The 13,917-nt window shown below is 38.1% G+C and overlaps 1 protein-coding gene across 1 annotated transcript in view; it reads left to right on the top strand.

Moving 5' to 3' along the window:
- Window positions 1-668: 668 nt before the first annotated feature.
- CFAP97D2 (CFAP97 domain containing 2) overlaps window positions 669-13,917 on the top strand; it is a 58,747-nt gene continuing 45,498 nt past the window's right edge. Inside the window, exon 1 of the mRNA XM_053705453.1 lies at window positions 669-804. Coding sequence (XP_053561428.1) covers window positions 712-804 — 93 coding nt within the window. The 5' untranslated portion in view covers window positions 669-711. The remainder of the gene's footprint in view (window positions 805-13,917) is intronic.

Here is a 13,917-nt window from a genome sequence, read left to right as displayed (position 1 = left end):
AGGATGAACACTCACTACTTGTAGCAAAGTGTAATTTCTTCAGTCTTGTCACATGAAAAGATATAATAAAATATTTACAAAAATGTGAGGGGTGTACTCACTTTTGTGAGATACTGTATATATATATATATATATATATATATATATATATATATATATATATATATATATATATATAATGTAATATTTAAACTACAGCAGGCACTCACTGGGCTTCAGGCAATCAAATCTTTATTCTATATAATCCATAGTAAAGCAGTGACATTTTGGGGCAGTTAACCCCTATATGTGGTAGTGCTGCAGGATACCAATGGGACTGGAAGGTGATAATAACTTAATCCATCACTTTAATGTTAAGCCTCTTATTTCCTCTTCTCACAAGACAATTAAAGTACCACTTGAAATGTTTGTATTAATGACACCTTTCTCTAGTAATTTTATACTTACATAGCACCTTTACTAATACCTTATTATAAAGATACTTATTAAATATTACTGTCTCACTTACTGAGCAAGTGTTTACTATTCTGCTATGGTATTGTTTGAATAGTTACCACCAGCTATTCATTTTTCTCCCTAACACTAATGTCATGACAACCAGCACATGACCTGTTTCAAACACACCACTGTTTCCACGGCTTTCCTCCACAAGTCCAGTATCCTCTCACTCTTGTCAAAGGTTGCTAGACTAGTAAGCATTTCTTATTCAGGATGCATCGATCTTATCAGCCAATCTTACCATGTGGTAATAAGTATTTGCAGCAGAAATGGGACAAAACCTACTATGATGAGCATAAGAAAAAGGTATGTGTAGAGATTGTGTCAATATAATTTTTTTAGTGTATAGAACATTTAGCAATTAAAGATGAAGAGTTGTACATTATCAAATATTTTGTGATGATCTGCATAATATTAACCCCTTAATGACCGGACCATTTTTCAATTTTCTTACCCTTAATGACAATGGCTATTTTTACATTTCTGCAGTGTTTGTGTTTAGCTGTAATTTCCCTCTTACTCATTTACTGTACCCACACATATTATATACCGTTTTTCTCGCCATTAAATGGACTTTCTAAGGATACCATTATTTTCATCATATCTTATAATTTCCTATAAAAAAAATATAAAATATGAGGAAAAAATTGAAAAAAACACACTTTTTCTAACTTTGACCCCCAAAATCTGTTACACATCTACAATCACCAAAAAACACCTATGCTAAATAGTTTCTAAATTTTGTCCTGAGTTTAGAAATACCCAATGTTTACATGTTCTTTACTTTTTTTGCAAGTTATAGGGCCATAAATACAAGTAGCACTTTGCTATTTCCAAACAACTTTTTTTCAAAATTAGCGCTAGTTACATTGGAACCCTGATATCTGTCAGGAATACCTGAATATCCCTTGACATGTATATATTTTTTTTTAGAAGACAACCCAAAGTATTGATCTAGGCCCATTTTGGTATATTTCATGCCACCATTTCACCGCCAAATGTGATCAAATAAAAAAAAAAGTTCACTTTTTCACAAATTTTGTCACAAACTTTAGGTTTCCCACTGAAATTATTTACAAACAGCTTCTGCAATTAAGGCACAAATGGTTGTAAATGCTTCTTTGGGATCCCCTTTGTTCAGAAATAGCAGACTTATATGGCTTTGGGGTTGCTTTTTGGTAAGTAGAAGGCCGCTAAATGCTGCTGCGCACCACACGTAAATTATGCCCAGCAGTTAAGGGGTTAAATTAGGTAGCTTGTAGGGAGCTTGCAGGGTTAATTTTAGCTTTAGGGTAGAGATCAGCCTCCCACCTGACACATCCCACCCCCTGATCCCTCCCAAACAGTTCTCTTCCCTCCCCCACCCCACAATTGTCCCCGCCATCTTAAGTACTGGCAGAAAGTCTGCCAGTACTAAATAAAAGGAGTTTTTCTTTTTTTTAATAAAAAAAAATAAAATGTTTTAGCTGTGATGGACTCCTGCCTTAGCCCCAACCTCCATGATCCCCCCCCCCAGCTCTCTAACCCTCTCCCCTACCTAATTGCCGCCATCTTGGGTACTGGCAGCTGTCTGCCAGTACCCAATTTGCCCCCCAAAAAAGTGGTTTTTTTATTATTTTTTATTTCCATTTTAATTTTTTCTGTAGTGTAGCAGCCCCCCACAATACCCCAACCCCCTCCCCCTCCCAGATCCTCATATATTTATTATTATATTATTACTTTCCCCCCCTCTTCCCACTCATTGGTGTCAGTGTGGGTAGGTAATCGCGCGCATGCGCGCGCACCCGCGCGCGCACGCGCACGCGCATGCGCGCACCCGCACGCTCCCGGCACCCGGCGTGCACATTGCACTAACAGGAGCCGGATGCCGGGTAGCGATGGGCCGCCCACCCGCCTCCCTGTTGCGCTCCCACCCACCAACGAACCGGCCGCATCGCTACCGGTGCAGAGAGGGCCACAGAGTGGCTCTCTCTGCATCGGATGTTTCTAAAGGGTATTGCAGGATGCCTCAATATCGAGGCATCACTGCAATACCCTGAGAGCTGCTGGAAGCGATTGCGATCGCTTCCAGCACTCTCTTAGACAAGTGACGTACCAGGTACGTCCATTGTCACTAACTGCAAGTTTTTGCAGGACGTACCTGGTACGTCACTTGTCATTAAGGGGTTAAAGGGGCAATAAATAGTAAATAAATGCTATATATAATGTATTAAAATCAAAGATTAACTTGATAATAATATGAAAATGCTTTTTGTTTTAAATTATATTAGTTGTTTAAATGTTGAAGAAATAGGTGTAAAGTTTTAGTTTACTTTCTAAAAACCAATGGGTGGTGTCATAAGGAAACCTATGTTCCCTTATCTAACTAGGGACAGATACAGTGTGCAAGCAATGGCTGTGTGCAGTGTTAATGTAACTATTTAACATGGTTTTAAGTCCCTTTGACACTGCTATTTTACACACAGTCACTGTTTGGACAATATGGAGGCACCTATTACTGTATACAAACTCAGAGGAATTATGAAGCCCATTATCTTCAAAAGGAAAAGGAGGCAAATAAGGGAAGTGTATTGCAACATTTCTTTTTTTTTTTTTTTTTGCTACAAATTTAAATATTTAATATTACAACCTCAAGACTATTTAATATTTTTGTTACAATTACTCAGTCATCTGACAACCTTCTCTTTTCATCAACATTTTTATGTTAGAAATGTTAGATTTAGCAGTTTTATGCTTGCCAAAAAAGTTTTATTTTGTAGTAAATGCTGAAGGTACTAAGGTGAGTAGCATAAGGTCAAGGGAGCTAAATGGCTTTAGCTGCAGTTTCAGTTATTTTAATTAAACATCTAACACTGACAACTACACCACATACATAAAATATAGTAACACATTTAATTATTAAATATTAACCAAGGATGCCCATGTGTTACCTTACCTAGCTACTTTATTATACAGCATCAAATAACACTATTAAACAGCATGACACACTATTTGGGGTCTGTTTTCCTGACCACACTAGAAACCAATAAATTCACACTATGAAATAAAAAATACAAATGAGCAAATATTTTCCTTTATGATCACACAGGCTCTGAAATCTGCATCAAGTTTAGATTTATTTTATTTAAAATGTTTTATGGTTCTGTGATTTTTATTTATTTTTTATAATAATTTTTATTGAGGTATTAGAGAATAACAGAATTGCAGATCAAAATAGTAAATCTCTCAAATTTGTCACAAAAACAAACAAAAAACATACAGACATTATGAAATAACATTGGTGATACAGAATATAGCATTCCACATAAATTAATCCTGCATTAGAAATATAATGGTCTGCAATCCAAAACATATACGGCTAGATTTAGAGTTTTATCGGTAGCTAACGCAGCTTTTTTTCCTACCGCTGCTTCCAAACAACGCTGGTATTTAGAGTTGTCTGAAGGGCTGCATTAGGCTCCAAAAAGTGAGCGTTGAGCCGAATTTACCGCCACTTCAACCCTCAATACCAGCGTTGTTTACGGTAGCGGTAAGCTGGCAAAACGTGCTCGTGCACGATTCCCCCATAGGAAACAATGGGGCAGTTTGGGTTGAAAAAAAACTAACACCTGCAAAAAAGCAGCGTTAAGCTCCCAACGCAGCCCCATTGTTTCCTATGGGGAAACACTTTCTAAGTCTGCACCTAACACCCTAACATGAACCCCGAGTCTAAACACCCCTCCCTAACCTTACACTTATTAACCCCTAATCTGCTGACCCCGCTATCACTGACACCTGCATTACACAATTAACCCCTAATCTGCCGCTCCGGACACCGCCGCCACCTACATTATCCCTATGAACCCCTAATCTGCTGCCCCCAACATCGCCGACACCTACATAATATTTATTAACCCCTAATATAATAAATTTATTAACCCCTAAAGCTAAGTCTAACCCTAACACCCCCCTAAATTAAATATAATTTTAATCTAACGAAATAAATTAACTCTTATTAACTAAAGTATTCCTATTTAAAACTAAATACTTACCTATAAAATAAACCCTAATATAGCTACAATATAACAAATAATTATATTGTAGCTATTTTAGGATTTATATTTATTTTACAGGCAACTTTGTATTTATTTTAACTAGGTACAATAGCTATTAAATAGTTATTAACTATTTAATAGCTACATAGTTAAAATAATTACAAAATTACCTGTAAAATAAATCCTAACCTAAGTTACAATTAAACCTAACACTACACTATCATTAAATTAATTAAATAAATTAGCTACCAATACCTACAATTAAATACAATTAAATAAACTACACTAAATTACAAAAAATAAAAAAATATTACAAGAATTTTAAACTAATTACACCTAATCTAAGCCCCCTAATAAAAAAAAAATAAAAAAATAATAATAAAAGTCCATACCCTATTCTACATTACAAAGTAATCAGCTCTTTTGCGGGGCATGCCCCAAAGTAATCAGCTCTTTTGCCTGTAAAAAAAAATACAACCCCCCCAACATTAAAACCCACCACCCACATACCCCTACTCTACCCACCCAAACTCCCCTTAAATAAACCTAACACTACCCCCTGAAGATCTCCCTACCTTGAGTCGTCTTCACCCAGCCGGGCCGAAGTCTTCATCCGATGGGGCAGAAGAGGACATCCAGACCGGCAGACGTCTTCATCCTATCCGGACAGAAGAGGACATCCGGACCGGCAGACATCTTCATCCAAGCGGCATCTTCTATCTTCATCCATCTGGAGCGGAGCCATCTTCTTCCCAGCCAACGCGGATCCATCCTCTTCAACTGATGCCTACTCGCCGAATGAAGGTTCCTTTAAATGATGTCATCCAATCAGCCAATCAGATTGAGCTCACATTCTATTGGCTGATCAGAACAGACCCTCACTGTATAGCTCAATACCGCACACATAAGGTATCACAACATTCAAATATTTCTGTGGTAAGAGTGGAAAGTTGTTTAAAATTGTATTTTCTATCTGAATCATGAAATGTCCTCGAACTGCAAAACAATGCTAACAAAAAACAGTAATAGATGTTTTGTAACATAAATTTTCCTTGCAGATCTTTTGCCGTCTGTTGATCTATATTTCCAAAATCTTAAAATATTATTAATTAATATAAACTAATTTTGATTGTGGAAACAGATAATTTACTACATTGTAGGATATAGTAATGAGATTGTACCGTGTTTCAGCTCTTTGAATAAACACAGTGTCTCGAAGGCCGTGTTCAACGGTAACTTGGAAAACTCCGTTAACTCCCTAGTTCTGGATTTGAATTGGAGGTAGTGATACCAGAATTTTTTTCATTAGGGTCAAGGTCTCTGTATTGCTCGTAGGAAAGGAAGCTTCCATCTATGAATACATCAGCGATTCTGTAAAGCCCTTTGTTAGCCCACTTTTTTTGTACATTTGAGTCTATTGTGCTCTGTGGCAGAACTAAAGGTGTTAGTCTAGATTTGTCCTGGAGTAAGGGGTATTTGGTAATCAGTTTGTTCCATAGGAAAATCGTGTGAGAAATCGCTACATATTTATATAGTTGGGGATGATTGTTTGGGGTCCATAGTAAACTGGCTAAGTGATCTGTGTTTGCTATCTGCGACTCAATCTGTGTCCATAGAGGTTGTTGTGTTTTGTTAAACCAATATATCGTTTGGGCCATACGGGCCGAGTAATAGTAAGATGTCAAATGTGGAAGCCCCACCCCTCCATCCCTCCTGTGCATGCTCATAATCTTTTTATTTATTCTGGCTCTCTTTCCTTGCCAAATAAAACATAAAAAGTCTCTCTGCAGAGCATTAAGCTCGGCTATAGGAATAGAGATCGGTGAGGATCGGAATAAGTAAAGTAGTGTCGGCAGCAAGGTCATTTTTGTGGAGATAATCCTACCATAAAAGGAGATCTTAAGCTTAAGCCATTTTGTAATTAGATTCCTAATATGAGCAAACATTGGGAGGTAATTTGCTTGGTATAGAGAATAAATGTTGGCTGGGAGGTATACTCCTAGATATTTAAGTTTCTTGTGAGCCCAGGTAAAGGAGAAATTAAGTTCTAATAGTTTTTTGGTGTGTTGAGGTAAGTTAATGCTGAGCACTTCACATTTGTCCTTGTTTATTTTGTACCCAGATAACATTCCATAGTGGTGTAGAGTTGCATATAATGGTGGGAGAGAGAGAAGTGGTTTAGTTATTGATAATATGATATCGTCCGCGAATAGCAAAACTTTGTATTCAGTATCTCCTATTCAAAGCCCAGAAATGTTAGGGTCCTTTCTAATTTGAATAGCTAGTGGTTCAATACATAGTGCAAATAGAAGTGGGGACAAGGGACAACCCTGTCTTGTCCCGTTCCTAATTTGTATAGGCTTAGATTGATATCTTGAAAGTCTAACATAGGCTGAGGGGAAAGAGTAGAGCATGGAGAGGGCATCATGAAAAGCTCCCGTGATACCTGTCCTTTTCAGTACTCCGAACATATAATTCCAATTAATTCTGTCAAACGCCTTCTCTGCATCCAAAGAGAGGAACAGAGAAGGCGTTTTTTCGATTGTGGCCACATTAATCAGGTCTATGATTTTACGTGTATTATCTGGGGCTTCTCTATTTTTAATAAAGCCTACCTGGTCCGGATGGATAAGATTTTTGAGAATAGGGTTAAGTCTATTTGCCAAAATTTTTGTGAAGATTTTTACATCTTGGTTTATCAATGATATGGGTCTGTAATTTTGGCAGTGCTGCTTATTCTTTCCCGGTTTAGGGATGACTGCTATTCTAGCCATAAGCATTTCTTTGGGGATTTCCTTCTTTTGCATTATGGAATTGAACATCTGGGAGAGCAGGGGAACTATTGCATCTTGGAGTAATTTATAAAAGATACCAGAGTATCCATCCGGACCAGGCGCCTTGGAGCTTTTCATAGTTTTTATAACGTGTTTAATCTCTGCCTCGGATATGGGAGCATTTAAGTTGCCGCGTTCCTCTTCTGTAATTATAGGAAGTGTGCATGAACCCAGAAACCTGTTTAATGCTTCAGAACTGTCGTTATCTTTTTTGTGTGAGGGGAGATTATAGAGTTTGTGATAAAAGTCAGCAAATGTGTTGGCGATGTGGAGGGGATCATTAGTACTTTTGTTATCCGGTAATTGAAGTTGTGGGACTGTCGTGTTTCTAGTGATTTCCTTAAGTCTATTGGCTAACATCTTGTCGGGCTTGTTCCCATATATATAGTAGTGAGTATCTATTTGTTTTATAGATCTAGCTGCCTCCTTATTTAAGAGTTTATCAATTTCACCATTTATGGCTTTCAGTTGTTTCCTCATCTGTCTACAAGTATTAGCTGTGGTTTGAGAGCGTAATGCATTGGCCTCAAGTTGTAATTGTGCTAGTTTGGTTTTATTTTGTTTGTTTTGTTTGCTGGATTCTGCTATCAGACTACTTCTTATAAAGGCTTTTAGTGCTCCCCAGATAAAAATTGGATTGGAAGTGCTGCCTGAATTAAGTCTTATGAATTCTTCTATGTTTTCCCTAATCTTTGTTAAGACTAAAGTATCCTGTAACAGATTGGTCTTAAGGGATAATGACTTAGTTCTATTTGGGTTTAAAACTCCCGAGGTGGTTGCTTCCACATAGAGTGATCTGACCAGGGGCAATGCAAGATTTTAGCGGTGGTCAGAAGAGGGAGCAAGATCTGGCTAAGGAAAATATAGTCCAGTCTTGATTGAGTGTGATGCATTGGTGAAAAATAAGTATAATCCCTCACCCTCTCGTTTAAGGCTCTCCAGCTAATCAATCAAAGAGTCTTTTAGAGTATTCAAAGGGGAACCGGCGGATCTGGATCGTGGTGTTTTATTTGTTGTCCTGTCCAGAGTCTGGTCCAGTGATAAGTTAAAGTCACCCCCCATAATTATTTTGTGTCTTTTCCATTGTGTCAGCAATTTGCTAAGTTTTGTTAAGAAAGGTGTTTGATGTTCGTTAGGGGCGTAGACATTAACGATTAGTATTGGTGTATTTTGGATTAAACCTCTAACTACTAAAAACCTACCTTCTTTGTCTCTAATTATTTCCTCTTCTTTGAAATTTAAGGAGGAGTGTAACAGTATTGTGACCCCACATTTCTTTTTCCCACTAACAGTATTGGATACAATTTATCCCAGTATTTCGGAGTGTAGTTTCTAGTAAAGTGAGTCTCTTGTAGCAAGACTATATGGGCCTGTAGCGATTTATAAGTGGTGATTTCCTTTTTCCTTTTTATATCTGAATTAAGACCCCTTACATTATGGGAGATAATTTTTATAGACATTTAAAAGTGTCGGTAAAATCTGCATCAATTGATCCCCTAAGGGATGTAAAGTGGTTGGAGAGCCTAAGGCTCCAGTGGTAATGTGTGTTAATAGTGACCCTAAATGTAACCATACTCAGATTATAGTTTTGTTTGTGGGAGCCAGGACTTACCTTAACCAGAGGAAAAACCAGAATTAGTTTGCAAGGATTAAAAAGCATGAGCCCCAATATGGCGAGAAGATCAAATGCATCTATATAATAAGAAAAAAATTGTATCACAGAATGCAAATTCATTGGATAAACCATATTGAACTGATGATATACCTGGATTAAAAGTACATGAATAATAATGAACAAAATAACATTCAAATTTATATTAATATCCCTGTCCAGGGAGATAATCTACTGTGTGGAAGGCGGTGAGCTCTATGAGAACAAAAATAGCAATTTCTCCAAATCAGCAATCTAAGACAAAAAAAAACAAAAAAAGTGGGTAAGGGGGGAGGAAGGTTGGGAAGGATAGAGGGGGAGAGGGGGGGGAGGGATAGGGGGGTGAGGAGGAAAGGGTAGTAACTGCAAATCTACAGTAGCATCAACTTTCACAACAATTTCAACATCAACAGTATCAACAACAACAACAACATTAGCCCCTGAGCGAGGCAAAAATATAGCCTAATATGTATGCATACTAGGTTTGGTAATTAGCTAGTAACAACTTGTAACCTTGAACCAGGAACATATAATCAGAGTAGGCAATTGTGATAAGTCAAAGCTTTTTCTCATCAAGCCTTCTTGTGTGTGGACTGAAGCAATTCTAAATGTTATACTTAGCTAGTCCTCTTAATTGGTCAAGTCGGTGGGAACTCTTCTTCTAATGAAGATCCTAAATCTGAGAGAGTGTGCGGGTTATTCTTTGATTTTCTCAGTTTTTTAGCATGAGTCACCGGCGTCCACTCTCTTCGAATGGTCTTATTTTGAGAGGTTGTGATCGGAGGAGTGTGAGGCTGTTCAAATGGAATTTCAAGCCGATGTAGAATGGATGATCCTTCAGCCAAGGTGGAGCAGGTGTATGTCACATTGTTGTGCGTGAAGGCCAATTTGAAAGGAAAGTTCCATCTATATTTTATCTGAGCTTTTGTGAGGGCCAACGTGATGGGTCTGAGGTCTCTTCTCTTCCTCAGCGTGATTGGGGCAATGTCCGCATATATTTGAATTTTATTACCCTCAAATTCAATTGCTTGTTGCTGTCTAGCCGCTTTAAGGATGAGTTCTTTTACATGGTAATAATGGAGTTTAAGAACTATATCTCTTGAGGATGATTGTTGAGGTTTGGTTAGGGCTCTGTGTACCCTGTCCATCAGGAGCTTGTCTGGTTCTATATTGGGGATCAATTGATGGAAAATTGTCGTCATGGTCTCATCTAGATTTGTGTAAGACTCAGGCAGGTTTCTGATGCGAAGATTGGATCTACGAGATCTATTTTCAAGATCCTCAATTTGCCCTTCAAGTTTGTGTATATAGTCTTCATGCTCCGTCATGGTTTTCTGTATACGTGGAATTTCTTCAGCAATTATATCTGTCCGCTCTTCTAGTTCCGCCGTGCGGGTTCCAATTTCTTTAATGTCTTGATGGAGGTCTGACAGAGCAGATTTCAGTTCTTCCTGAAATAAAGATTTTATCTGAGACAAAAGTTCTTTATTCTGAGTATCTGAAGGGAGAGATGTATTTAATTCTGTCAAGCTTGTGTCAGCCTGTGCACCTTTCGTAGGCGAACCTTTGTCTTGTTGTTTTTGTTTAAGTTGGGACTTAGTAAGGCATTCCTTGACTGTTTGGGTTTTATTCTTCATTTTGTGGCCTTTTCACTGATGGTATTTAAGAGTCTTAAGATATTTGCGTGACAGAAGGTTGTAATTAAATATGGAGCTCAGGGGTTGTGAAGTGAAAGAGATGCTACTGGATCCTAGATATCATCTAGCTTGACAGCATGGTGTCTTATTTGTGATTAGGAGTAAGTGTTTAGTGCCCACCTCTTCCTCCAGCACCTCTTTTATTATTCATCCATTCTGGATACTTTAGGAGGGATGTGTAAACAGCGAGGAAATCTGATTTATTTCTGGAAATAGGAGCAGTTCCTGTGTCTTAAGACTGAGGGCCCTTCTATTAGTCTCCTAAGATGTTTCCCAAATCACAGCCAGCCATGCTGCCTCTTTAGGCCTATAAGAGTTATCTGATATTTCTAGAAAGGGCCGTATTAGTAAGGAACTGAGCGTCCTGTTATTATTATTCAGCCATCAGTGGCTTTCCTGTGAAGTGTGTGTGTCTTATTTTGTTGCCGTAGCTGTATCTGCAAATTTTGATAAGCGCTGTTTAAGAGGCTCAGTTTGACAGTGAAGGGCCTTATCTAGTAAGATGGCGTCTTTTCCCGCCCAACGGGGGGCAACTGTGATCTGAAGGCTACTGTCCAATTTTTCTTTATATCTGCTCGTTGGTCAGCTTATGTTTTAGCCTGCCAATGCTTATGTAAGTGTCCCCAAAAGGTTTCAGCTTACCTCCGTGCTGTGGTCGCTCTCTCCAAGTTTTTGCGCAGTTTGTATAGCAGCTACGGTGGGTTATGCTTACTATTGCAGGTCAATCTGCGGTGTTGCGGGGAGTCTACTTCCTACCGGACCACTGATTTTGATATCCCCCGATTTAGAAGGGTTGCCATCTATAGCCGTTGCCGGAGCGGAGCCCCGACCCTCCGGCGGCTATATGTGCGGCCTGTGATCTCCGGTTAAGTTGTCACGTTAGATCCGGGAATCCGAACTTCCCCAGTCCTGGCTGCTCAGCTCTAATGCCCCTGTCAGCTGTAGGGTGCTTTGAAATAAAAAATATATTTTTTTCTATGTAGATTAGGCTTAATAATTATAAGGATCACCGGAGCTCTTCTAACACACGTCTAGCTTCTCTCGCTGCTAACCGGTAGCTAATTTATTTAATTAATTTAATGATAGTGTAGTGTTCGGTTTAATTGTAACTTAGGTTAGGATTTATTTTATAGGTAATTTTGTAATTATTTTAACTAGGTAGCTATTAAATAGTTACTAACTATTTAATAGCTATTGTACCTAGTTAAAATAAATACAAAGTTGCCTGTAAAATAAATATAAATCCTAAAATAGCTACAATATAATTATTCGTTATATTGTAGCTATATTAGGGTTTATTTTACAGGTAAGTATTTAGTTTTAAATAGGAATACTTTAGTTAATAAGAGTTAATTTATTTTGTTAGATTAAAATTATATTTAATTTAGGGGGGTGTTAGGATTAGGGTTAGACTTAGCTTTAGGGGTTAATACATTTATTATAGTAGCGGCGAGGTCCGGTCGGCAGATTAGGGGTTAATACTTGAAGATAGGTGGCGGCGACGTTGGGGGGGGGCAGATTAGGGGTTAATAAATATTATGTAGGTGTCGGCGATGTTAGGGGCAGCAGATTAGGGGTTCATAGGGATAATGTAGGTGGCGGCGATGTGCGGTCGGCAGATTAGGGGTTAAAAATATTTATTATAGTGGCAGCGATGTGGGGGGACCTCGGTTTAGGGGTACATAGGTAGTTTATGGGTGTTAGTGTACTTTAGAGCACTGTAGTTAAGAGCCTTATATACCGGCGTTAGCCCATAAAGCTCTTAACTACAGCCTTTCCATGGGCGTTAGGAGTCTTGTCGGTAGAGGTGTAACGCTCACTTCAGCCAAGACTCTAAATACCTGCGTTAGGTAGATCCCATTGAAAAGATAGGATACGCAATTGGCGTAAGGGGATCTGCGGTATGGAAAAGTCACGGCTTGAAAGTGAGCGGTACACATTTACCTGGCCGACTCTAAATACCAGCTGGCGGCCAAAAGCAGCGTTAGGACCCCTTAACGCTGCTTTTGACAGCTAACGCAGAACTCTAAATCTAGGCGTAAGTAACTAGTATAGTATCTCTGTTACATTTTTTTTCTTTTCTGTGTATAAATAGTTATATATCCCCTTCAAAATTGTTACATAGTCAGATAAATATTATCCCCAAAATAATAAGCGAGGGGTTCTCATGGGCCCCTAATATATTGTCTATTATCTGAGGGGGATTTCAGGGGGGAAAATGGACAAATTAAATTTTCTTAGGATGCATTTTCCTATGCTTATATAATAAGCCATTGGTGGGGGGCGGAGTTAATTGCAAAAAATTGGAACTCTTTATAGGGTAAGGGCAATGAAGTAAATTAGGGTGCTAAATGACTAATGTCGGTTTACTAACTTACCAATCGTTTTACAGGTAAATATAATATAGCAAGGAAGAGGATATTATATAAAAAGTTGTCGCTCTCAGACAGGAAGTTTTGTAAGTTGGGTATGCTGAATATGATACATAATAACATAAAACAAGCATCATTACAATTCTCTAACTATAACCATAGCCAATTAAACAGAATACCTAAATAAAGTCCCTCTCCAACATTAGAAGTTCACAAAATAAAAACTATGGTGTATTGGGTGCGGAGATATGAGATTTATATTCTGCAAGAACTTTTTTTTTTTAATATATATTTTTTATTGAGGGAATAACAATAACAGACAAGAATCAGTTTGCTCAGACAAACATATGGCACATAGTATATGACAATATAGGTTTCATGAACATAAACAGATGCTAAATAACAAATTTGGGTATAGATCTCTTATCATAACAATCATAGAAGACTCGTAGATTGGGATATACATAAAATGGCAGAGCAAACCTCAAAGCACCCCCTTTTCCCCCCATGGTAGCCGAGGCCGCTTTTGGACCTCATTAAGATGAATGTACTACTCAGAGGGCTTTTAGTTAGTTCAGGCCTGGATGAGGCCTACACTTTATATCCTCCTTCCTATAGCTGCTGGGACCATGGTTAGGTCCAGAAAACTAACAATAAAATTGAAGGAGATGGAAGAAGAAAATGAAAATTAACAATATATACGCGAGTACCTCACACTACTTCAAGGAAATAAGCTACAGGGACTGGTTCATAATTAAACTTGAACCTTAATAGGTGCCAGCGTATAACTATTCGCATTAAAACAGCTACCAGGAGGTCAATAAGAATGTG

This window comes from Bombina bombina, chromosome 3 (assembly GCF_027579735.1).
Source record: "Bombina bombina isolate aBomBom1 chromosome 3, aBomBom1.pri, whole genome shotgun sequence".
Lineage (NCBI taxonomy): Eukaryota > Metazoa > Chordata > Amphibia > Anura > Bombinatoridae > Bombina > Bombina bombina.
This window is presented reverse-complemented; position numbering and strand designations above follow the sequence as displayed.